This window comes from Miniopterus natalensis, chromosome 9 (assembly GCF_054644295.1).
Source record: "Miniopterus natalensis isolate mMinNat1 chromosome 9, mMinNat1.hap1, whole genome shotgun sequence".
Lineage (NCBI taxonomy): Eukaryota > Metazoa > Chordata > Mammalia > Chiroptera > Miniopteridae > Miniopterus > Miniopterus natalensis.
Window position 1 is genome coordinate 65,222,172 of NC_142089.1, and position 23,361 is coordinate 65,245,532.

The following is a 23,361-nucleotide window of genomic DNA, read 5'->3' on the forward strand; positions in this document are numbered from 1 at the left end:
GCGTGACCCGGGGTGGGAGGAGCCGGCGGGAGCGGGGAGGAGTAGGGTCCCCGCCTTCTCCCTCTCCGCGAAGTTCGCCCCGCCTTGGCCATTTCCGCCTCGGCGCCAGCCCGAGCGCCCGGGCAGGGGGCGGGGTCTGGACGCTCGTCCGAGTGTGGGACCGGGGGGCAGAGACCTAGGCGGGGCACCTGGGGCGGGGGCGGGGCGGGGGCGGGGACTGAGGCGGGGCACCCGGGGCGGGGGCGGGGTCTGGGCCCCCGTAAGGGGGTAGGGTCGGGGACGGGAACTCAGGCGGGAGGTCTAGGGAGGGGGCGGGTCCGGGGCGGGGGCTGAGGCGGGGTACCTGGGGCAGGGGCGGGGTCTGGATGTCGGCGAGGGGGTGGGTCGGGGGGGCGGAGACTAAGGCGGGGCCCGGGAGGAGGCGGGGCGCGGGAGGAGGCGGGGCGCAGAGGCCTTGACTTCCTCGCCCGTGGCGGTTCAGAGCTGGACCGTGAGGCTGCAGGCGGCTCGCGAGGTAGGTCCCCCGTGGCCCGCAGAGGGTGCGTGGCCCGCAGAGGGTGCGTGGCCCAGAGAGAAATGGAATGATTTGCTAGGCGTGAGCCTGTGGTAGGATTCTGGAATCGGGCAGCCTAACAAGCAAGGGTGGACCGCCCAGCCGTCCGCATCCCGAAGTAGGGTTCGGGGAGCAGAGTGGGATCTGGGAATAACAAGGTCAGGCAGTGAATGACCTTTCTGTGAGTCCATGATTTAAAGCGAAACCAAAACACTGTTGTGTATTAGTGATTGTAAAAAGAAGTACTTGCCAGAATAGTGAGTGATGCACTAGGGGCGGCGTGGGTCTGGGGGAGGGGGAGGGGACTGGGATACCTTATTGTCTTGCTCCATGGTGGTTACACAGATGTATGTCTATGTAAAAAATCACTGAGCCATACTCTTAAAATTTGTGCACTTTAGGGAAGTTATTCTTAAATTTAGCAAAATTTAAAAATAAAAATAAAGCAGAAACATGTTGTTTTGAAACGATGGGGGTCCACCCACGGAGGACTTTGGCGACCAAACTAGCATATCTATTTCCTTGTATAGGTAGAAATACTAGTGGAGCTTGCCTTGCTTGATTCTTATAATTTGCCCTTTTATCTCGTTTTAGAACAAAACTTTTTGTTTCTCCAGCAAAGGACATAGACAAGTTAGGAAGCTGTTAGAAGATCTAAGAAGTGATTAAGTTATATTCGTGGTGTTCACTTATATTTCAAGTTTGTGTGAGAGGGAGGGGTAGTTGTACACTCCTGGTTGCCCTGCTGCTATGATAAAATTATGCTTCCCTTTTGTTTTAAGTAGAGAACTGCTTAATGAAGTCTCAAGCCCAGTTTCCAAAGTTTCAGCTGAACATAGAGATGAGAAAATAACAACTCTCATTTACTTTTCTATACCCAATATCATCAGGTACTTCCCCCTAACCTCTCAAAAAACTCTGAGAGCCTTGAAAAAGTTATTTGTTAACAAATGTTTGCTAAGAAGTGAATTTATATTCCCAATGACAAGGGATGTGCCTTCTTAAAGCCAAATTTTGCAATAAAGGGAACTTTTCCTGAAATACCTACTTTTATGCAATGTTTGCTATTCTCATGAATAAATCATTAAATTAGAACCACCAATAATAGCATACAAATATAATCCAAACTACTATATAGAAATTTTATAAATAAAAAAGCAGGACAGTTATTAACTACAGAATAAAAAAATTGTACAGCAAAGGAAAAGTAATCATGGAATACTATGTGGCTTAGCTGTGAAAAGCATTTACTGAGTCACAACAATGTGTACTCCACATATTTAATAAAAAATCTGCTATGTCTGCCGTGGCTGGTTGTCTCAGTGGTTAAAGCTTTAGCCCGCACTTGGGGACTGAAGGGTCTCTGGTTCGATTCTAGTCAAGAGCATGTACCTCTGTTGCAGGCTAGATCCTGGCCCGGTTGGGGCTCCTGTGGGAGGCAACCAGTTGATGTGTCTCTCTTACATTGATGGCTCCCTCTCTCTCTCCCTCTTCCTTCCACTCTCTCTGAAGAGCAATGGAAAAAATATCCTCCGGTGAGGATTAAAAAAAAAAGTCTGCTTAGTCTTTATTTCATTCCTCGATAGAATTGGAGTGCTCTTAAATGTGCACGTTACAAATATTTTCTATTTAGGCATTAGAGACATCTGCTTGTGAGGCAAAGGTATCTATGAAACTATGGATGTTACAAGAACTTCACTTGATATTAAAGAGTACCCCGATACTGAGGTACAGAAAAACCGACAACTAACCTTGGAAGAATGGCAAGAAAAGTGGGTGCAGCGCAAAATTACATTTCATCAGGAACAAGGACACCGGTAAGAAATGTTTAGTAAATAACAGAGAAATGCTCTATTAGAAACTGACTTTGGAAATAGAAATTATAATATAGGCACACATTATTTGACTGATTTTTAGATGTACATTTAGTTTTTCACATTTTAGGGTCTCTGAAATCAAAACGCATCTGTGGCGTGTCATAGGTGAGTTGGCAATGTTCAGCCTTCCCATGGAGTATAAATAATGGTGTGACTTACAATTGAAGGCATCTTAGACTTATGAAATACAACTTCTTTTAAGCCCTTGTAGCATGTATGTATTGGCCGTGCATAATTATACATACAGCAGATGCTCAAGTGACATTAATGCTTACATCTCTTTATACTGAAAAGTGATGTTCTGACTTTGCTTTCCAATCGCATGTGTTCAGATGTTAAAATATCATCTGTATGGTGGAAGAAAAGTTGAAAGAAATTAGCAAGTGAGCCAGGATGTTGAGCCACATATTAGTAGCAGCAATAGGCTTCGAAGCAATGACAATAAATCATGGGCCAGTGCCAAGTAAAGTGGTCATGTCAGACATTCCTTGTTCCAGGCAGCCACTCTGCCCTCCCAGGGGATATTATTTTTATTATTATATTATTATTGCATTTGCACTGGGTGGTAGTTGGGGCATCATCCCAGAATCATTGTATGTGTATGGCCTTAGAAGAGCCACATCTCTACAGAGGAATTAACTATAAGAATAACCACAAGTCTTCAGAGTTCCTTCTGAGACCTGAGTACACATTTAGGGAGCTTATCATAAAATGAATGTTGAGAAACTCAGTACGTCCAGAGGCTCCCCCACATGTCACACACAGATATAAACACATACATGTGTACATTTGGGAGATTAATAATTTTCAAAACATATCAACTAAGGAAAATAAATTTTTATTTTTAATTACTAATCAGAAAAGCCCCAGATTTGAGTCAGACTAACCATTCACTGGTTATTATTGAGCAAGTTACTTAACCTTTCTGTTTCTTCTTGTGTCAGCTGGAGATTATAATAACTAATGTACCTACTCCGTAAAGTTGTTGGGAATAGTGAGATAATGCAGAAAGAATACTTAACATCATACAATTGTAGTTCTTTCCTCTGTGCATGGGCTAATTTAAAAAAAAAATTATTTTTTTCTCCCCAGGCTATTAAAGAAGCATTTGGATACTTTCCTTAAAGGCGAGAGTGGACTGAGAGTATTTTTCCCTCTTTGTGGAAAAGCAGTTGAGATGAAATGGTAAGAGCAGATAAGCATTAACACACTTTCTTATCTTGATGAAAAGTACTTGTAGCTGAGAGCATTTGTGAAATGGCTGCTATAGCCATGAAATTGAGAACATTTAAACTATATTGTTAGACTTGATCCTAACCAAGTCTGGTTCAAATAACTAAACCAGAAAAAAAAATTACTTTGGAAATTACCTGCAAGAGAAACATTAGCTCTATAAATAGATTGTCTTATTGCCATGTCATAAGTGATACTAACAGTCTAACTCTAGCAGAGGTTTTGAGACAAGATTAGGAAATTGTATGATGAAACAGCCAATTAAATGTGATTGTTAAATATTTTGGGTTTGAAGTCATTTATAATAAAAATATCAGAACTAAACTATTATATGTAATTGCATATAAGTTATTATACTAGAGGGTTTTTTATTTATGTAACTAATTCATAGATTGAGTTCTATACAGATATCAGATATGAATAAACTCTGAGCTGAGGCCCAAAAAGTATTAAAATGTTTAAGACATTTTTTTTGTGTTTTTTTGTTAAGGGCAATATATTCCAATATTATCCAGCCTATACCAGTCTATAATAGGCTATGTTTCGTTTTTCCGCATGTTGAATGGAAATAAAAATTCACGCAGCTGGTTTAGACTCTTTTGTTTATATTTTGTAACTTCAAAAAATGTATGAACAATAAAAAAGAAATATTTCCTGTATGTTAACTTACAAACTTCCTAGGAAACAGGAAAAACAAGTTATTAATATGTTTACTTTAGAACTATAAACAGTTTGTGCTCTGACCACATTGAAAGTGTTTAGTCTTTTTTTTTCTTCTTAATATATCTTTATTGATTTCAGAGAGAGGAAGGGAGGGAGAGGAAGACATAAAAACATCAATGATGAAAGAGTCGTCATTGATCAGCCGCCTCCTGCACGTCCTCGCAACCCGGGCATGTGCCCTGATCAGGAATCGAACCCCTATCTCCTGGATCCTAGGTTGATGCTCAACCACTGAGCCACGCCTGGCCGGGTGAAAATGTGTAGTCTTATGTAGGTAATAGGTACAGTCACTTCTGCTCTGCCTCTTAAAAATGTGAATTTTGTTTAGCTCCATTGATATGTGAGGGAATAATTTGAGTGAGACGTGAATTTTGCATTTGCTTAGTCTGCAAGAAGCATGAGGTGAAGGCAATCACTATGCCCAGTGGAACTAAGCTGTGTGTGAATAGCCAAAACTAACACAGGCACACACCTCAAACCTTTCCCAGTTCACCCTGTGTGCTGTGAGTCACTCCCATCCACAGCTCGAGTTAGGACTTTAAATTTGATTCCCAATAATCCTCTGTCCATCACTTCACAATAACTAGAAGCTGTAGCCCTTCCAATGCCCAGTTCTACAAGTAAACGCCTGGTCTTTCTCAAGATAAAGTGCCGTGTTGTAGTATTTGTATATTATATAATCGTTTAACATGTGTAAAACTGTACCACCATTTCTGTTAGGTTCCTGTGTTTTTGTTTTTAATGTGACACTAACAAAGTTTCTTTTTCTTATGTATGTTTACCCAGTTTATTTCTAAATTTTGTTTAATTATATACTATTGAGAAAATCCTGATTCACAGAGATAAGTTATAGCAAATGTGTAACAGCTTTTTTTATAAACATTATTTTTAAGTTAAGGTAAAATCCTGGCAGAGGCAACTGGTTATCAATATTTGTTTTCAGAATGAGATGGGAGCATCTTTCCTTGGCCATGTGCTTTGTGTCTGATACCATCATACTTGAGTTAGAACCAGACAACTCAGCACAAAGCCTTGAATTTAAATTGTTGAAATCAAGACATCTCATTCTGATCGCTTGGTTTAATTTTTTTTTTTTTTTAATATGGTTGGGAGGGAGGTGACTGTGCCCCAAAAGGGAGGGTGTCTGCAGTAAGGATTTAGAAATACTTTGAAAGCACGTAACCTCATCAGAAACTGACTTAAGCCACACTCTTGACCTTATAGATGAGTAACCAAAAGATGAAATAAATTCTTGGGAATCAAGCCATGTTGTTTTAATTTGCTACTTTTTTTCCAGCATTCTATGCATCTTAAAAATTTTTCTGGCGAAGTATCTTTGTCAAACAAAATTATTTTTGATGAATTTAAGTGGACTTTGGTGAGCTTGTAGTTCTACTATATATCCTTAAAGATAGTTTTTTTTAAACTCCCAAAGAAAATCTACTCTCCAGATCTAAAAACTCATCTTTGGGGTAAAGAGTTAAGGGTTCAAAGGTTATAACAGTTCATGAGGTCAGAGGGAGCCAGCCTGACACCTGGACCCTGACCATCCATCCACAGCTGACAGGTTCCCACAGGAAGTGTATTTAAATTCTCCTATAGACAATACAGGGCAGAGGAGGGGGTAGGGTTGGGTTATTAAGATACAGAATACTCTGGTTTAAACAATGGTTGTGGGGGAGGCTGCCTGGAGAAAACAAAGTCACTGTTCCCTTTTTTGAAACAAAACTAAAACTTGAAAAAAAAATTTTTGCTCAATAAAAATGGAGTAGAATTTTATCGTCCTTAGCCACAAGGGACCAGTTCCACTGAGAAATGAACAGTGGGGACTGAAATTTTAAAAACATTTGGGGAAGGGGAAAACTGGCTTTCTGTTAGTTGGCAAATGTTCCAGTGGGGCTATGTTTTTGTCGGGATGTGTCATGTGTGTGCACATATGGACCAGCGTCTCTGCTGAGTTTATAAAGTTCAGAAAAGTGGTTGATAAAATCTTGATTTTTGTTAACTTATCTCAATAAAAGCCCACTGGAACTCTGATAGGTAAATAAATAGATGTATAATTGGGATACATTGTGTTAGTTTCAGGTGAACAGCATAATGATTTGATATTTGTAAGTCCTGCAAAATGATCAACAGTGTCTCGTTAACATCTGTCAATATATAGATATAAAATTTTTTTTCTCGTGATGATAACTTTTAAGATCTACTCTTTTAGCAACTTTCAAATACAGTGTGGAGCAAAAGTAGGTTTACAGGTGTGAGTACACAAAACAGTTTATTCTTGTATTATTATTATTAATTATTTGTATTATTTTCCATTGGAACAACTGTAAACCTAATTTTGCCCCACCCTGTATGCAATACAGTATTATTACCAATAGTCCCCATGCTGTACATTACATCCCCATGACTTATTTATTTTATAACTAGAAGTTTTTACTTTTTGACCCCCTCCACCCGTTTTGCCCACCTCCTAACCCCAGCCTCTGGCAACCATCAATCTGTTCTCCGTATCTACGAGTGTATTTGTTTGGTTGTGTTTTTTTTTAGATTCCACATATAAATGAGATCATATGGTATTTGTCTTTCTCTTCTGACTTATTTCAATTAGCATAATGCCCTCAAGGTCATCCAGGTTGTCACAAATGGCTACACTTTGTTCTTTTTTATGGCTGAAAAATATTACATTATGACAAAGTTTTTAATGTTGTGCCCAAACCCTTATCTTCTCCATGAGCCTTGTGATTTTTATTGCATGATTTTGCACAGTGCAGTGATTTTTAGGTAGGCATATGTTGCATTATAGCAAAACTGACTGTATGTGTTTCTTTAATTTGACCTGAAATCATTACTATGCCTAGGTATTTTGTGCCACTGGTAGTGTTTTCTCTGGAGTCCAAGATTCCAAGCCTGTGAAGTCTGTAATTATAAAGCTTACCAAGAAAATGCTAGTTATTTGCATGTAGTAATTAAATAAATTTGTGGATAGTGTATATTGTAAGTAAATGAAAATTATAAGATTTTTATAGAAATGAATGCTAGTGTTCTAGAGCCGTATGTTCTGGTACCATAGCTATTAGCTGTATGTGGCTATTTAAATTTAAACTAAATCACACTAGCCACGTCTCAGGTGCTCAACAGCCAATGTGGTTGGTGGCTGCTGGTTCGGACAGCATAGGTACAGACACTTCCATCATCACTGAAGGCTGTAATGGACAGAGCTGATTTAGAGAAATTGCAAAGCATTTTTAATCCATAGGATGCTTTTAAATTAGAAACTCTTCTATTCAAATCCATTTGTCGTAAATCAACATTTTAAGGTATAATTTTCCAAAATTTAAGATTTTTCCCAAAGGTCGTATAAATCAGTTTTTCAGAATTCCATATAACATAGTTTGAGAACATATAGATTCACTTTCTGTGGATCTACATGTTCTGTGAAACCCTACGAACCTGAATTCATGTAAGCCCCTTAAAGTTAAGGAAAATATATGCTCATTGGGCATATCCTTTTATTTAGTACTATATTTGAAATAAAAATTTAAGTGTAATTATGTGGTTTTATGCAGGTTTGCAGATCGAGGACACACTGTAGTCGGTGTGGAAATCAGTGAACTTGGGATACGGGAATTTTTTACAGAGCAGAATCTTTCTTACTCAGAAGAACCAATCATGGAAATTCCTGGAGCCAAAGTATTCAAGGTTTGTTTTGTTTTTGTTAAATAATTATTTCCATACCCCCACAAAAACATTTTCCTCAGTGTGAGTAAGGATACTATTCAGTTCTATATAAGATTCACCTAAACATCATATAGTGTAAGGAGCTAGGGCATAAAAAGATAGATGGATAGCTAAATATAGAAATATATATAAAATCTGAGGTCTAAGCCTATCTGTACTCATGTTTTTGGTTTGGGTTTGTATTATTTTAAAAAAATACATATTTTTATTTATTTTAGAGAGTAAGGGAAAGGGAGAGAGAAACATTCATTCAAGAAAGAAACATCGATTGATTGCCTCCCGTATGCACCCTGACCAGGGATTGAACCCACAACCCGAGTATATGCCCTGACTGGGAACTGAACTGGCAACCTTTAAGTGCATGGGATGACACTCCAATCAACTAAGCCACACAGGCCAGGGCCTGTATGATTTTTTAAATTTACAAGTAGACATTCCTGACAAGCTGTCTTGTGCCACACCCTGCATGAGACATTGAAGAAATAATGGAGCCCCTGCCCTAAAGAATGCTTTAGCTTAGGAGGGAAAAGAGAAACGCAGAGAAAGCTGTTTGTCATACACGGAGCTAAGTGTAAATGGCACAGGCTATTACAAGAACAGAGAGGAAAGTTACCTAATCTAGCCTAGGGGAGCTTCCTGAAGCGTGGACTGATAGGGCTGGGACAGGCAGGGAGTCACGTCCATGGTCTCAGATGCCTCCTGCAGCTGATATCTTCAGCCTGTGCAGCAAGGTTTTAAGTGGAAACGTGTCACGGACAGATTTCCTTTTGAGCCAACAGACCCTTGTGGCGTCAAGGGCAATAAAATTTGAAGGGAAGGAGCCTCCTGGCAAAGAAACCAGATGGGAGGCTGTGCACAGTGGTCTAGGAAAGAGATCTTGAAGACCTGAACTGGGAGAGTGATCGGGGTGCTTAAAGGAACACAGGTAGGTTAAAGCAGTATTTAGGATGCCAAACCGGGAGAATTTAGTGATCAACTGAGAGATCAAGGGGGTGATGAGTTCACATTTCCAGTTTAGGTGACTGGGTGAATGGCAGAGAATAAAGCAAGTTGAAGAGCAGAGAAAATGAGTTTTGTTCCAGAGATGCTGAGTTTAAGAGACCTGTAGAATGGCCAAGGTGTAGCTGCCAAATGGTTTTAAGTCTCTGAAGCCCAGGGCAGCACTTGGGCCAGAAATAATAGATTTGGCAGTTGTGATCCTGTGACCAGAATGACCCAGTGGAACTGCTTCATCAGTTTGGGGTAATAGTATGGGGATAATAAAGACCACCCAAATGCGAACAAGCAGAGGCTAGCTGTTCCGAGGGGGTCGCCGCTTGCATTTGGGAGAGGCTCGGAGTCGGGCAGGAGAGTGGGAAAGCTTTATAGTGAAACACAAAGGCTTCAGGTGCCCTGATTGGAGGCTGTTGGCCTGGGGAAGCCAGAGTGGGCTAATAGAGGAGAGCTTACTATGTGATGGGTTTGGCATGTGTATTTGGCTTTCTCTAGTTGGTCTTGAGTAGGAGGGTAATAATTCTGGAGGCTGGGAATCACTGATCACTGAGCCTGTGGTTTGGTTTCCCAGGCTGGTTGTGCGTCTATGTTCTCTGCTCTTTTACAGTCTGGCCATTGTTGGAACATTCAGTCTTTCACAAAGTACTCTTTTCTAAATACTGAAATTAATTGCTCAGGACATTAGGAGGCTCGTTAGTACTTTATTTTATAGCTTCCTCCCACCCCTTTTACAATCATCTAAGAATCTCAGGAAATTACTCACTCCAAAGAGGCTAGTCCTGCTTGCGCATGCCTCTTGGAGCAATGGTTCTGAGCCCTAGTGGCACATTTGAAATCCCCTGTAGATCTTTTAAAGTTCCCAGTCTGAGGTCTTACCTCAGTCCAAATAAATCAGAATCTCTAGGGGTGGGGCTGGCATCAGCACTATTTAAAATTTCCCAATGTGCAACCACTGTTAAGATTCACTGGCTGTTCTCCCTGCCTCCCAGCCCAGACCTCTCTGGGCTGCCCCCAGAGTACTTCCAAACTGGTCTTCAAAGACCCTCCTGCCTCTATTTATAAACCTCTGTTGGGCCTCATTTCAGAATAAAATCCAAGAGTTTCACACCCTGATGCACCTTTGCTAACTTGCCCTTCACCCCTACCTCCACCCCACCTCCCAGACTTCTCACATGCCCTGGACATGATGGATTCCATGTCATGGTACTCCCCCTGGACTGTACCCCCAGCCCACCCCCCGTAATGTTAGCAGATGCATCAAAGCTGCCTCTTGTTCAGCCTTTCCTCAAGCAGTTCCCTGTTCTGTCCTCTGTTCCCATAGTTCCGGGCACACAACCAGAACAGTACAGGCCATTCTGCAGCACAGTGTTTCTTTGTACCTATGTGTCTCTGCTCCACCAGGCTGTCCCCACTGTGGTCAGAGACTCTGTCAAATTCACATTACTATCTAGAACCGGGATAGTCCTGTCCATGAGGGGCTCAGAAAATTCATGCTCATTAGACGAATTAATGAAAGAGAAAGGGGAAGTCAGCCCAGCTGCACTCTTCATAAGTAACTTTTAACACACCTGACCTTTCTCTATCAGCCTACCTGGTATTGATTAACCTGTGTACTTAACTTTTGCAGAGTCTAACTCAGGACTCTGCTAAAATAAGCATTGCTAAAATTTAATAAGTTAATGAGGTTAACCTCTCTATTGTTTTCCTCCTTGAGTTGATCCAAAAGACCAGGTTTAAAAAAAATACAATGCCATTTTAAAAAACATTTTCAGTAAAATTTTATTTTCAGTAAAAAAATTATTTGCAGTAAAATTATATCCTTTATATTTAATTATGCATTCTCTCTCCACCACCTTTGCTTTGTCCCTCTTTTCAGGTATCTCCTAGTAAATAGAATTTTTTTCTTGACCTTTTCATTACAGAGTTCTTCAGGGAACGTCTCATTGTACTGTTGCAACCTTTTTGATCTTCCCAGGTAGGACTGAATACTACATCTGCACTTGTAAAAATTACTTGCTGGCAGTGCTGAGGGTGGGGGCTAGATCTTTCCTCTCTCCCATCCACTTGTAGTAGCACCCACAAAGCACTGAGTTGAGTCTGTTCTGCAGTTATTTTTATTGTAGGCTACATGTCCGACAAAAAATCAACGAGGCCAGCAGTCATTGAACACGTCCTATCCCCCAAATATTTTTGTCCTTAGATAGCTTCCAAACCATGGAAAACATTATCATGATCCTAGACGTGTAAGGAAAAGGAAGGGAAAACAAGACAGGTGGCACCTTCACACCTGAGTCTGTAACACCTGGTGAAGTACCAGCATATACCAGGGGGAACACTGTTTGACTTGTTAAACATTTGGTTTTTCTTATAGTAAATGTTGTATATTTTTTTTCTTTCTTTCTGATAGAGCAAATATCGGCAAATTTGACAGGATTTGGGATAGAGGAGCATTTGTTGCTATTAACCCAGGTGATCGTAAACGGTAATTTGGTTTCTTTAATTTTGTTGGCTTTTCTTTTCTTTCTTCCTGTTTCTTTCCTTCTTAATTTAGTATGCTTTGCTTTTTCTAGATTCTAGAAAATTAGCTAGACTTTTACTGGTTTGAAGTAGGTTTTTGTATTTGGAATTAGAAGACCTAAATCCAATACCATATTTGTCTAAAAGGTATAGGGTTTGGCCATAGGGATGTTGGGTACAAGGCTTGTGACTCTGTCACTTCCAGGCTGTGTTGCCTTGATCAAAGTTGCCTTGATCACCTTCTGTAAGTCTCAGTTTACTCCTCTGTAAAATTATAATAGTTCTAATACCACCATCACCTCCTCTAACTTTACCAGGTGATACTTGTTAGGCATTTGCCATGTGCCAGACATTGTTTTAAATACTTTATGTGGATCAACACATTTCATCCACAAAACAACACTGAGGTATATGTTCACATTAGTCCTGAAACCGAACCTGTTCGCTGCCCAAGTTTGGCTGCCTGCAGCTATGAAAGCCAAACTCATGAGACAGGTGCTGGTGAGGAAGAAAGTGGTTTATTCAAGTGCCAGTGTCTCAGGAAGATGGGGGAACTCTTGTCCTCAAAAAGCCATCTTGACATCTCTGGTCAAGCCAGCAATTCTTATAGGGAGTTGGTGGGAGTTTGGGAGGGGGAAAATTCTCAGGGGGGTTGCAGATGTGTAGTTTCTCTTGAGAAAAGGAAGTGGGAATAAGGGGAGGGGGATGAAGAGGAGTTAAGCAGCTCCTGCTAAGGCTCACTCCCTCCATTCTGATGTTATCTTTCAAATTGCTTCAACTGGCTATCTGTGGTTTTAATGTGGACACCTGCGATTTTACAGCTTGCGTCAGCATTCCTTACTCCTGGAACAGGCTGTTCAACTGTAACGAGAGCTTGGCTAGAGATGAAAGCACAGGATTCATTTAAGAAAACATAGGGTTGCCCAGCCGATGTGGCTCAGTGGCTGAGCATCAACCTGTGCACCAAGAAGTCCCTGGTTTGATTCCCAGTCAGGGCACATGCCCAGGTAAGGGGTTCAATCCCCAGTAGGCGGCGTGCAGGAGGCAGCCAATTGATGTTTCTCTCATCATCAATGTTGCTATCCCTTCTCCCTTTCCCTGCTTCTCTCTCTAAAAATCAATAAAAACATATTTTAAAAAAAGGAAGAAAACAGTGTTGATTATATACTATGGGAAAACACAGAATCCATAACTTTGATCACTAAATTGGTAATGTTAAATCATGGTTACATTCCCATTGTACAGATGAGGATACTAAGATCAGAGAGAATAAGTTACTTGTCCAAAGTTAGACAGTTTGTATGTAACAAAACTAAGATTCACACCAGGGAGTTTGGCTTCAAACTCCCTGTATAAAGATTAGCTACTATCATATTAGACCTTTTGTAATTAATGTTTTTGGTGACCATGCTTAATGTACCCAGCCTTATTAGAAAGTAAAATTAAAATATGAGAAAGCATACAGAGTAAAATATGACCACCCGTACATACTTTCCAACTCAATTGGTACATAAATATTGAATTATTTAGTTGTACGGAGTCAGAAAAGGTTAGAATTCACATCAAAGAAATTAAACTTTTATTTTTTAAAATTGTTTCATAAGTAAGGTTTATTGCCAAATCTAATCTTTTTAAATTAGGCCATGCCACATCTTCTTGATATATATTTTTCTTCAGTGATAATTCATGCTTCTGTTTTCCCTTCTCTTTCTGTCACCACTCCTCCTTTATTTCTTTTCTAAAATCCTCACCTTCCTCACATGCCTAAGTCGTCATTCCCAAAGGAACCATCCTAGCTTTTGCTTTTCTCTCTTATACTTGCCCTTTGATGACACTTCAGTTCTCCTCTTACTTTCATTCAGTTATTCAACAGATACATATTAAGTTCCTACTATGCTTTAAATATATTCTATGCCATAGGTTGGGGAAATAACTGGACAAATCGTGCATGGTATTTGCCTTTATCATTTTTATATTTCCAGCTCTATTCTCTCCCAAACATGCACATCACATTTCTAGGGTTTGCTTGGCATTTCCTATGTAACATCAGTGTCCTTTATCCACTCAAAGATTCACCTGAGACCTGTCTCTATCCATAAAACACCATGCTTACATACTAAACAATTCTGCTAAATGTCTAACTTTGTAGGTGTTTCCACTCCCTACAGATGTTCATCTGTTTTTAGGTTAATCCCTCTGGGGACTTTGGTTTGTATGACTAAAATCCACAAGGCAGTGGGGAGCAAACTGGAAGTCCCAAAGTTGACTATAAGGGCAGACTGTGCCCTTAGTGTGCCAAGAGCCAAAGCTCCTGCCTCAGAGCTGGACAGTCTGTCTATCTCTGTCTGTCTCTCATGGCCTCTCTACCTTCCTGTGTGGGTGTCCTCTGTCCTTCCACCCTGACCATACACCTTTCTCTGCTTGCTCCATTTCTGTTCCCACATATCTGACTTGTTCACCACCCTCAGCCTCCTCAGCTTCACTCACTGCACAGCACAACAGCTCCAGCTTTCAGTGCCATGACCACAGCCAACTAGCAACTCCTTCTTGGGTCTCTTAATTCAATTTCCCAGTGAAGTAATCTGACTGGTCCAAGCCCAGTCCTGGCTCCAGATATCTACTCTGAACCAATCAGAGATGGCTGGGAAGTGGTATCACCTGCTCCCCAAGCCACCTACTACAAAGAACTTTTCCAATGACACTCATGGTTTATGCCTTACTTGCAGAACTTAAATTTCATACTACCTTGAATTTTTGCCTGTTAGTCTTGTCTCTCTCCAGATAAATAGTGGGAAGAGATTATGTTTTGTATCTCTTACATATACCCCTGGAGATGTCCCAGTCACCCAGGATACTTGTTACACAGCAGCATCCCATGTGCCACAGTAAACCTACTGAACCAGTCTGCAGGGATGGAGGTCAAACATGGTTTCTTTGAGCAATCATCCAGGTGATTTTGATACCAGTCCAGGAAGAGGTGTCACTGCCTCAGAGCACGGGGAAGCATGGTGGCCCTTTGGGAAGAATGTTCAAAGTGGGCAGGCCTCTGGGTGCATCAGGCTGGAAAGAGCCTCTGCTCATCTCTTGTGAAGTTTTCTGGTCTGAGCAGCTCTGGAAGCAGGCTTCATTTTGACTCCCATCTTTTTTTTTTTTTAATATGTTTTTTTTTGGTTTTTTTTTTAATTTCAGAGAGAAGAAGGGAGAGGAAGAGAGATATAGAAACATCAATGATGAGAGAGTCACTGATCGGCTGCCTCCTGCACACCCCCTACTGGGGATCGAGCCTGCAACCCAGGCATGTGCCCTGACCAGGAATTGAACCATGATCTCCTAGATCTTAGGTCGATGCTCAATCCCTGAACCATGCCGGCTGGGTTTGACTCCCATCTTTATTACTTCCCAGTTTAGGCAGGTGACATAATTTGTTGAACCCTTTTGCCTTTTAGAATGAGAATTGGCTTCACAAGGTTGTCAGGAGAAATAAGCTGTAATGTAAATGAAAGTAAACGATGAGTTTCACATCCTCTCCAGGCTTTGCCTTTGTAGAGAGTTTTAACACATGCTTCTTTGTGTGCTTTTTGTTTGTTTTTTGTTTTTTTAGCTATGCAGATATATTGCTGTCCCTAATGAGAAAAGGATTTTACTACCTCTTGTGTGTTTTATTTTATGATCCAACTAAACATGCAGGTAAAGTCTTTTTGTTTTCCTAAAATGCCTCGTTTCCTGATTTAATTCTATGACATGAATGGTATTAATTTTCTCCTAATTTATCCCATAGGAAGTATACTGCTTATACACATACATGAAAATAAGTCTATTTTTGACTAATGGAAACTATAAACATATTTCTATCTTCCCACTCGATACCTATTTTTCTCATATCCCATTCCCATTTTGTTCATTCCTACCTAGCTCAAACTATGAAAGAGGGGGAGAAATGGATGGTCCTAGTATAAAAGAAATTTCATGATTAAGAGGAAGAGAGATTTGGTTGCTTTGCTATGGATGGAGTGTAGCTGTGTCATCTGTGCTGGTGGGGATGATTTGGACAGATGCCTATGAGTACACACACAAATACCCTCACAAGGACAGGGTAAAAAGTGGAATGGGGAGGTAGGAGATGTGCAGGAAAATCTCTAAACTATTGCAATTTTTTTAATTTCTGAAATTTTATTAATTTGTTGATTGCATTCTTTTATAACTATCTTTGTTTTGAATTTGTAAAAGTGCTCTTTTTTTCTGGACCTATTTTGATGTTTTTGAACATTAAAGCTTAACCGTTGTCATTGCTGAACTTTCATTTTCAGGAAGATTTGAAAACCAAATATGTAGACTTTTAATTTCTAAAAATTCCCTTTTTGATTTTTTTAATCGAGCTTTTTAAAAAGTACTGTGTTTGGGGGAAGATAGCAGCACTGTGAGAAGCAGAGCACCCTTGCTGCCAGCCACGGACTCAATTTACCTCTAAAATATACTGCGTAACCAGCTTGGAAAAACTAGAGAAATATATCTGAGTAGACGTATTTCGAGTAGGGAGCACTGAAGAAACATCATAAGAGTCTGCACCTGTACAACAACTCACATGACGTGGTTGGGGCTGACACACAGTTAGCGAACCTGAGAAGAGAGTCCTCCCAAAGATGGGTCAACAACAATCTAGAGCCAATCACAACAGGAGAGCCCAAAGAACCCACAAAAGGGACACCCACAAAAGGGGCACATCTAGAGCAAAGAGCTCAGAAGTATAAGGAGAACACACCTCTGGGCTCCACTAGACATACACTACAAAATCCCACCTCACAAGACTGGGGGACAGCAAATATATCTAATATATAGATACAAACACTAAGAGCCACCAAAATGGGGAGACAAAGAAACAACTCCCAAACTAAAGAAAGGGAAAAATCACCAGAAAAAGACCTTGATGAGATGGAGTTAAGCAAGTTATCAGAAACAGAGTTCAGAGTAATGGTTATAAAGATGCTCAAGGAAATTAATGAGAACAACAAGACACTTAATGGTAAGGTTGAGGAACTTAGTGAAAACATGAAAAAGATAAATATCATAATCAGGAAGAAAAGAATAATAATATAACTGATATTAAGAATACGCTGGAAAACCCATTTCTGATAAAAACTCTCAGCAAAGTGGGAATAGAGGGATCATACCTCAACATAGTAAAGGCCATATATGACAGACCTACAGCCAACGTCATACTCAATGGGCAAAAACTAAAACCATTTCCCTTAAAAACAGGAACAAGACAAGGATGCCCACTTTCACCACCCTTATTCAACATAGTACTGGAAGTCCTTGCCACAGCCATCAGACAGGAAGAAAACATCAAAGGTATCCAAATTGGAAAGGAGGAAGTAAAACTGATTATTTTGCAGATGACATGATATTGTACATAGAAAACCCTGAAGACTCCATCAAAGTATTACTAGATTTGATAAATGAATTTGGCAAAGTAGCTGGATACAAAATCAACATCCGGAAATCAGTGGCATTCTTATACACCAACAATGAACTTTCAGAAAGAGAAACTGAAAAACAATACCATTTACCATTGCAACTAAAAAAATAAGATACCTAGGAATAAACTTAACCAAGGATGTAAAAGACCTGTACTCCGAAACTACGTGTCACTGAAAAAAGAAATAGAGGAAGATTTAAACAAGTGGAAGAATATACTATGCTCATGGATTGGAAGACTTAATATAATTAAAATGTCCGTATTACCCAAAGCAATTTATAAATTCAATGCAGTTCCTATTAAAATACCAACAGCATATTTCACAGATCTAGAACAAACATTTTGAAAATTTGTATGGAACCAAAAAAGACCCCGAATAGCTGCAGCCATCTGGAGAAAAAAGAACAGAGTGGGAGGGATCACATTACTGGACTTCAAACTGTACTACAAAGCCATTGTAATCAAAACAGCTTGGTATTGGTACAACACCAGCCATATAGACCAATGGAACAGAACAGAGACCCCAGAAATAGACCCAAGCCATTATGGTCAGTTAATATTTGACAAAGGAGGCAAGAGCATACAATGAAGTAAAGACAGTCTCTTCAATAAGTGGTGCTGGGAAAATTGGACAGCTACATGCAAAAAAATGAAATTAGACCACCAACTTTCACCATACACAAAAATAAACTCAAAATGGATAAAAGACTTAAATGTGAGTTGCAAAACCATAAAAATCCTGGAAGAAAACATAGGCAAAGAAGTCACAGACACCCCACATAGTGGAATTTTCACTGATACATCTAGGGCAAGAGAAACAAAAGAAAAAATAAACATGGGACTACATCAAACTAAAAAGCTTCTGCACAGCAAAAGAAAACAGCCTTAAAAGACAAAGGAACCCTACAGTCTGGGAAAACATATTTTCCAAGGATGCATGTGATAAGTGGCTAATTTCCAAAGTGTACAAAGAGCTCATACTACTCAGCAAGAGGAAGACAAACAATCCAATTAAAAAATGGGCAAAGGACCTGAATAGACACTTCTCCAAAGAGAACATACAGATGGCCAAGAGACGTATGAGAAAATGCTGAACATCACTAATCATCAGAGAGATGCAAATTAAAACCACAATGAGGTATCATTTCACACCTGTCAGAATGGCTGCCATCAACAAATCAACAAATGACATGTGCTGGCGAGGGTGTGGAGAAAGGGGAACCTGGGTACACTGCTGGTGGGAATGCAGACTGGTGCAGCCACTATGGAAAACAGTATGGCGGTTCCTCAGAAAATTAGAAATGGAGCTGCCTTTTGACCCAGTGATCCCACTTCTAGGAATTCAGCCTAAGAAACCTGAAACACCAATCAGAAAGAATATATGCACCCCTATGTTCATAGCAGCACTATTTACCATAGCTAAGACCTGGAAACAGCCCAAGTGCCCATCAGTAGTAGATGAGTGGATAAAAAAGCTGTGGGACATTTACCCCCATGAAATAGTATGCAGCTGTAAAGAAGAAGGATCTCGTACCCTTTGAGACAGTGTGGATGGACCTGGAGAACATTATGCTAAATGAAATAAGCCAGAAAAACAAAGACAAACATCACATGATCTCACTTATATGCAGAATCTAAAGAGCTTAATAAACTGATAGAAATGATTCAGTGACATGGAAGCATGGATCAGACTGAGGAATCTCAGAGGGATGGTGGGGGATGGGTGAGTGGAGGGGGAGAAATTAACCACAGAACTTACATGCATATATCCACAACCCAAGGATATGGACAACGGTGTGGTCCGGACTGGGGAGGGGAGTGGGGCGGGTGGAATGGGTCAATGGGGAGAAAAAGGGACATCTGTAATATTTTGAACAAAGAAAACAGAATGGAGGTCAAAACAAAGTGAGTCCTGCCAAGAAGAAGACATCTCCAGCTCGGGAAGTGAGTTCAGAAAGTAGAACACGTGGCCAATTCACTCTCCCCTCTAGCACCTCAGTCCTGGCCGTTTCCAGCAGCAGTGCTCCTGTGTCTGCCGGGAGCTCAGCTTCCAGCTCCCCACTGTCAGATCCCTTGTCCACCTCCGCTTCCTGCATGCAGAGGTCCTATCCCATGACTTATACTCAGGCTTCAGGTTATAGTCAAGGATATGCTATCTCAAATTCTCACTTTGGGGGCATGGACTGTGGATCTTATTTGACCCCTGTGCATCACCAGCTTCCTGGACCAGGGGCCACACTCAGCCCTATGGGTGCCAACACAGTTACCAGCCATCTCAATCTGTCCCCAGCTTCTCTTTCCACCCAGGGATATGGAGCTTCTAGCTTGGGTTTTAACTCAACCACTGATTGCTTGGATTATAAGGACCAAACTGCCTCCTGGAAGCTTAACTTCAGTGCTGACTGGATTATAAAGATGAGACATCCTCAAGGAAATTCCTGGTTTTGTGAAGACCTGTAGAACCTCTTTTTGTGGATGATTTCAAAATATACTGGGCTGGACATTCCAGTTTTAGCCAGGCATTGGTTAAAAGAGTTAGCTGGGATGATACTGAGACTCATCTTTGGATCAATGTTCCAGGAGGCACAGAAGGAAAAATGAAGGTCCTTAGAGGGGCCCACCAACCCGCAACCTGAAATGAACAAAGCAATCTACCTAAGATCCTGTCATAGTTTTAGATCATTGGTTTTCCTGATTCTCAAAGTGATCAAAAGCATTCTATCCATATGTAATCAAAGACCACCAAAAATAAAACTAAATTGTGAGGGAAAGAAGGGAAGGACATACCCTTCTTAAGCAGAGGTGTTCCAATGTTTTAGCAAATCCTTGGTTGAATCTTAGGAATTCAGTGTCTCAAGCTCACTCACATTTCATGACCAACTGTTAGTTGGCACTGAAAACCTTTTCAGGGCTGTGTGAATTGTGCAACTGATTGTCCTAGATGCACTACTTTATTTAAAAAATAATGTTCATAAGGAGTCAATATTACTTTAAGAGACAGTCAGTGTGCGTCTTATATAAATGGTACATCTGTGGTTTTTAATTTGTGCTAGACTTCAAAACTGTTATCTCCTGTTATTGTATGCAACCTTGAACTCCACCTCTGCATGGGGTTCTTCTGTGATTAAATAGGTTATAATTATAAGCAAAATTCAGAACTGAGTACTTAACTAAAAAGACTACCTATGGCTGGAGGAGAGCTGCACTGAAACTTTACAACAAAATATCTCTGGACAAGGAGAGTGAGAAGAGAAACAAACGGACACTGATTCATCTGTAATTTACTGTTGGTAAGCCTAGCAGTAAAGAGACATTGGTCAATTGCTCTGACCCTGATGAGTTTATAAACTGAGATCATTGTTTATGCTTGCAGATGTTAACTGGAAAAGTTATATATGCATAAACCTTTTCTTCCTGGATTTGGCAGATATGTATAATTATATTAAAATGGCTCTAGCACACAAAAACAAACAAACAACAAAACTCATTAAAAGATGAGACCTGTTGTTCCTAATGAAGTCTGGGATAATCAGATGGAAATAGAAATTAATGGAGACAGACATCAGCTCTGCTAATCTGATTTCAGTTTCATTCCTCAACAGCAGGCTTAGAAGGGGGGACCTGTGGGAAGAAAACAGCAAGCTCCGTCTGGGGGTGGAGCCCAGAAGAGAGGGGCAAAAACTAAGTTTCCCTTAAAGTTAATGGCCACATGGGAGGGTATGTGGAATGTGAGGGAGTGCAGAAGCAGTAGAGAATCAATGCCCCGGAGTATGAAGGAAACCCCAAGGGAATTCATTAATGAACTCCTTTCTGATTTCAGCGTCCCCAAGTCCCATGGCTGGCTCGGCGTCTCGTCTCCTGGAGATGGGCACCTACCGTACCTTCCCCTCCGTAAGCCAGTCTTCGGGATGAGATGGTAGGAAAGAAGCAGCAAAAGAACCTGTCCCATGCTCAAAGGATAGATGTGCCTAGGCCATTGGAAATGAGCTGAGAAGAGGGCCCTGAGGATTTATTTTTCTTTAGAATTAGATCTCACTGTGTCTCTCTTTTACCTAGGCCCACCATTTTATGTTGCAGATGGGGAACTTGAAAGGTTGTTTGGTAAGTCATAGATGTGCGCTGTAGCTTTTTTTTTTTTTTGCAAGAGAACATTTATTTGGTAAATCACAGAGGTTGAAAAAGTAATTCCTAGAAGAAATGGGCTTAGGAAACCAGTTATAGAGGCAAAGGAAGGGGCCTTGGTGCTTGGAAGGGAGGAAGCTCCTGGTAAGGCCCTGGAGGTGGGGGGAGGGAAAGGCACGGGGGCGGGGGGGGGGGCGTGCTCCCGGGAGGAAGAGCGCTTGTGCTCTAATTTTTTAAATAAAACCAACAGTTTACTGTTTTGAGCTGTTATCAAACTATTACTATTTTGAAGTATAAAATTTGAAAGTCAGAAACCATTTTACTGAAGACTGCTTTATCCTAGAGAAGGGGCACATCTCTGTGATGTGCCTTATTAGCTGAGTGGTGTGCTTCTGTTGACATTTGAATTCGTCTAGAGAGGTGGTGTTTTTATTTTGGCTCTTAGGAGTTATAAGTGATAACAATTCAAAGTTCAGAAAATTTGCCTTAGTAGTTCCCCATTTTCATTTAAAAAGAGAGAAAAATCTTCAGTGCACACTCTTTAAAATGACTTGATGTGTTTTCAGAAGAACCCCTGAGCGCGTCCTTCGTGAAGTTCTAACTTGCGCCAGTCTTGTTGCAGGGTCCGCGTGCAAGATTGAGTGTCTTGAGGAGGCGGATGCGTTTGAAGAACGACACAGAAGCTGGGGGATTGACAGCCTTGTTGAAAAGTTATATCTACTTACAGAAAAGTAAATGAGACATAAAGAAAAAAAGCAAGTAACATGAAGTTTTTGAGCTTTTGAGCAATTGAAAATTACGCTAAGGATTGAAAATATAATGGATGGAACTTTGAAAAAAATTGCTTGCAAATTACATCACAGTAATTCATGTAACTTTTTAGAAAAAACAACATACACTAAAATGTTAAAGTAGCTGCTTTTGGAAAGGAGAGTATGACTGGGGGGTGAGGTGAAAGATTATACCTGTGTGTTTTACTTAGCAATTACAAGACTATTTTACAATCACCGTGTATTACTTCTATAATTAAAAGAGAAATGCAATGTGTGTAACTTAAATATAGTAGACATAGAAAAATTGTCATTCTTTATGAAATTTAGAACCATTGGGGAAATGTAATACTTTAATAAGGTTCAAGGTAAAAGGAAGTGGCATAAGAAATGATATAAAATATTAGCTTTTCCTATAAACCTTCATATTATTCTCATCCTACCACTCTTTTTCACATTTTTCTACTTATATAATTATATATGTAACAGACACAAGATATATTTTTAATTAAATCAGTTTATGTGCAACAAAATATTGTTCCCAAATTGTAAAAATAAAATTTTAAAATGAGTTTTTTCCTGAGTTTGGCAGTTTTTTATTTCTTTTAATTTTATCATGTTTAAATTACAGTCTTATGAACTGCCGTGTACTTAGGACTCGACTCAGAACTACTCATTATAAAACTTTAGATTCAGTATTTCTCAGTGTTTCATTAATAATCAAATTTTTGTTAAGTCAACAGTCCTCTCAAACCTCACTACCTAATACCTGGTTGATTTAAGTTGTTTGGTTCGTATTACTAAGATGGCATGTGCTTAGTATTAAGAAATAAGTTACTTAATTGTGTATGTGTGTGTGTGCTGGGTTAAAGGGGGCAAGTTTATAGACCCCTTGAATATTGATGAAAATTATAGATGCTCTCCTTAGAAATATGTCATAAGCAGGACACTGTGGAAACTTCCTTAGGGTTCAGAGTTATTGACCTCCCCACCTCTTCTGCCCCATTTAGGAACTTCTGCCCTCAATGCTCTCTGGCACTGGTTTTATTCTAATACACTTACATGGGTCTCCTAGCTCATAATGGTTCTTGCTTTTCTGAGACTTGTCCCCAGTTCACGGTGTGGCCTTCCAGAAAGCATGACTACCTGACCCTACCTTTGTTACCATTTGAATGGACCAAGAAGGGACAGCTGACCTGAGCTGGGTCATTCTGATTCTCTTCAGAGATTTTTTTTTTCTCCCCCAGGGAGAGGGAGAGAAAGATAGAAACAGCAGTGATAGTCATTGATCAGCTGCCTCCTGCACGCCCCTGCTGGGGATCGAGCCCGCAACCCGGGCATGTGCCCTGAACCAGG

The 23,361-nt window shown here is 40.3% G+C and overlaps 1 protein-coding gene and 1 pseudogene across 1 annotated transcript; both read left to right on the plus strand.

The window, feature by feature from the left end:
* Nucleotides 1-495: 495 nt before the first annotated feature.
* On the plus strand, nt 496-22,576 carry TPMT (thiopurine S-methyltransferase). The gene is made up of 9 exons (XM_016205226.2): nt 496-514; nt 2,187-2,370; nt 3,523-3,615; nt 7,956-8,088; nt 11,043-11,095; nt 11,528-11,602; nt 15,239-15,324; nt 21,170-21,214; nt 21,858-22,576. The coding sequence occupies exons 2-9, from the start codon at nt 2,231-2,233 to the stop codon at nt 21,968-21,970; spliced, it is 738 nt and encodes a 245-aa protein (XP_016060712.2). The 5' UTR covers nt 496-514; nt 2,187-2,230; the 3' UTR covers nt 21,971-22,576.
* LOC107531211 (homeobox protein OTX2 pseudogene) lies at nt 18,983-21,336 on the plus strand (annotated as a pseudogene).
* Nucleotides 22,577-23,361: the final 785 nt, after the last annotated feature.

Bases quoted from the DNA above. Each gene is read 5' to 3' on its own strand.
- TPMT (XM_016205226.2), top strand. From the start codon at position 2,231: ATGGATGTTACAAGAACTTCACTTGATATTAAAGAGTACCCCGATACT. The intron at 3,616-7,955 runs GTAAGAGCAGAT...GGTTTTATGCAG, and splicing joins AAAGCAGTTGAGATGAAATG to GTTTGCAGATCGAGGACACA. The intron at 21,215-21,857 runs GTAAGTCATAGA...GTCTTGTTGCAG, and splicing joins GGAACTTGAAAGGTTGTTTG to GGTCCGCGTGCAAGATTGAG.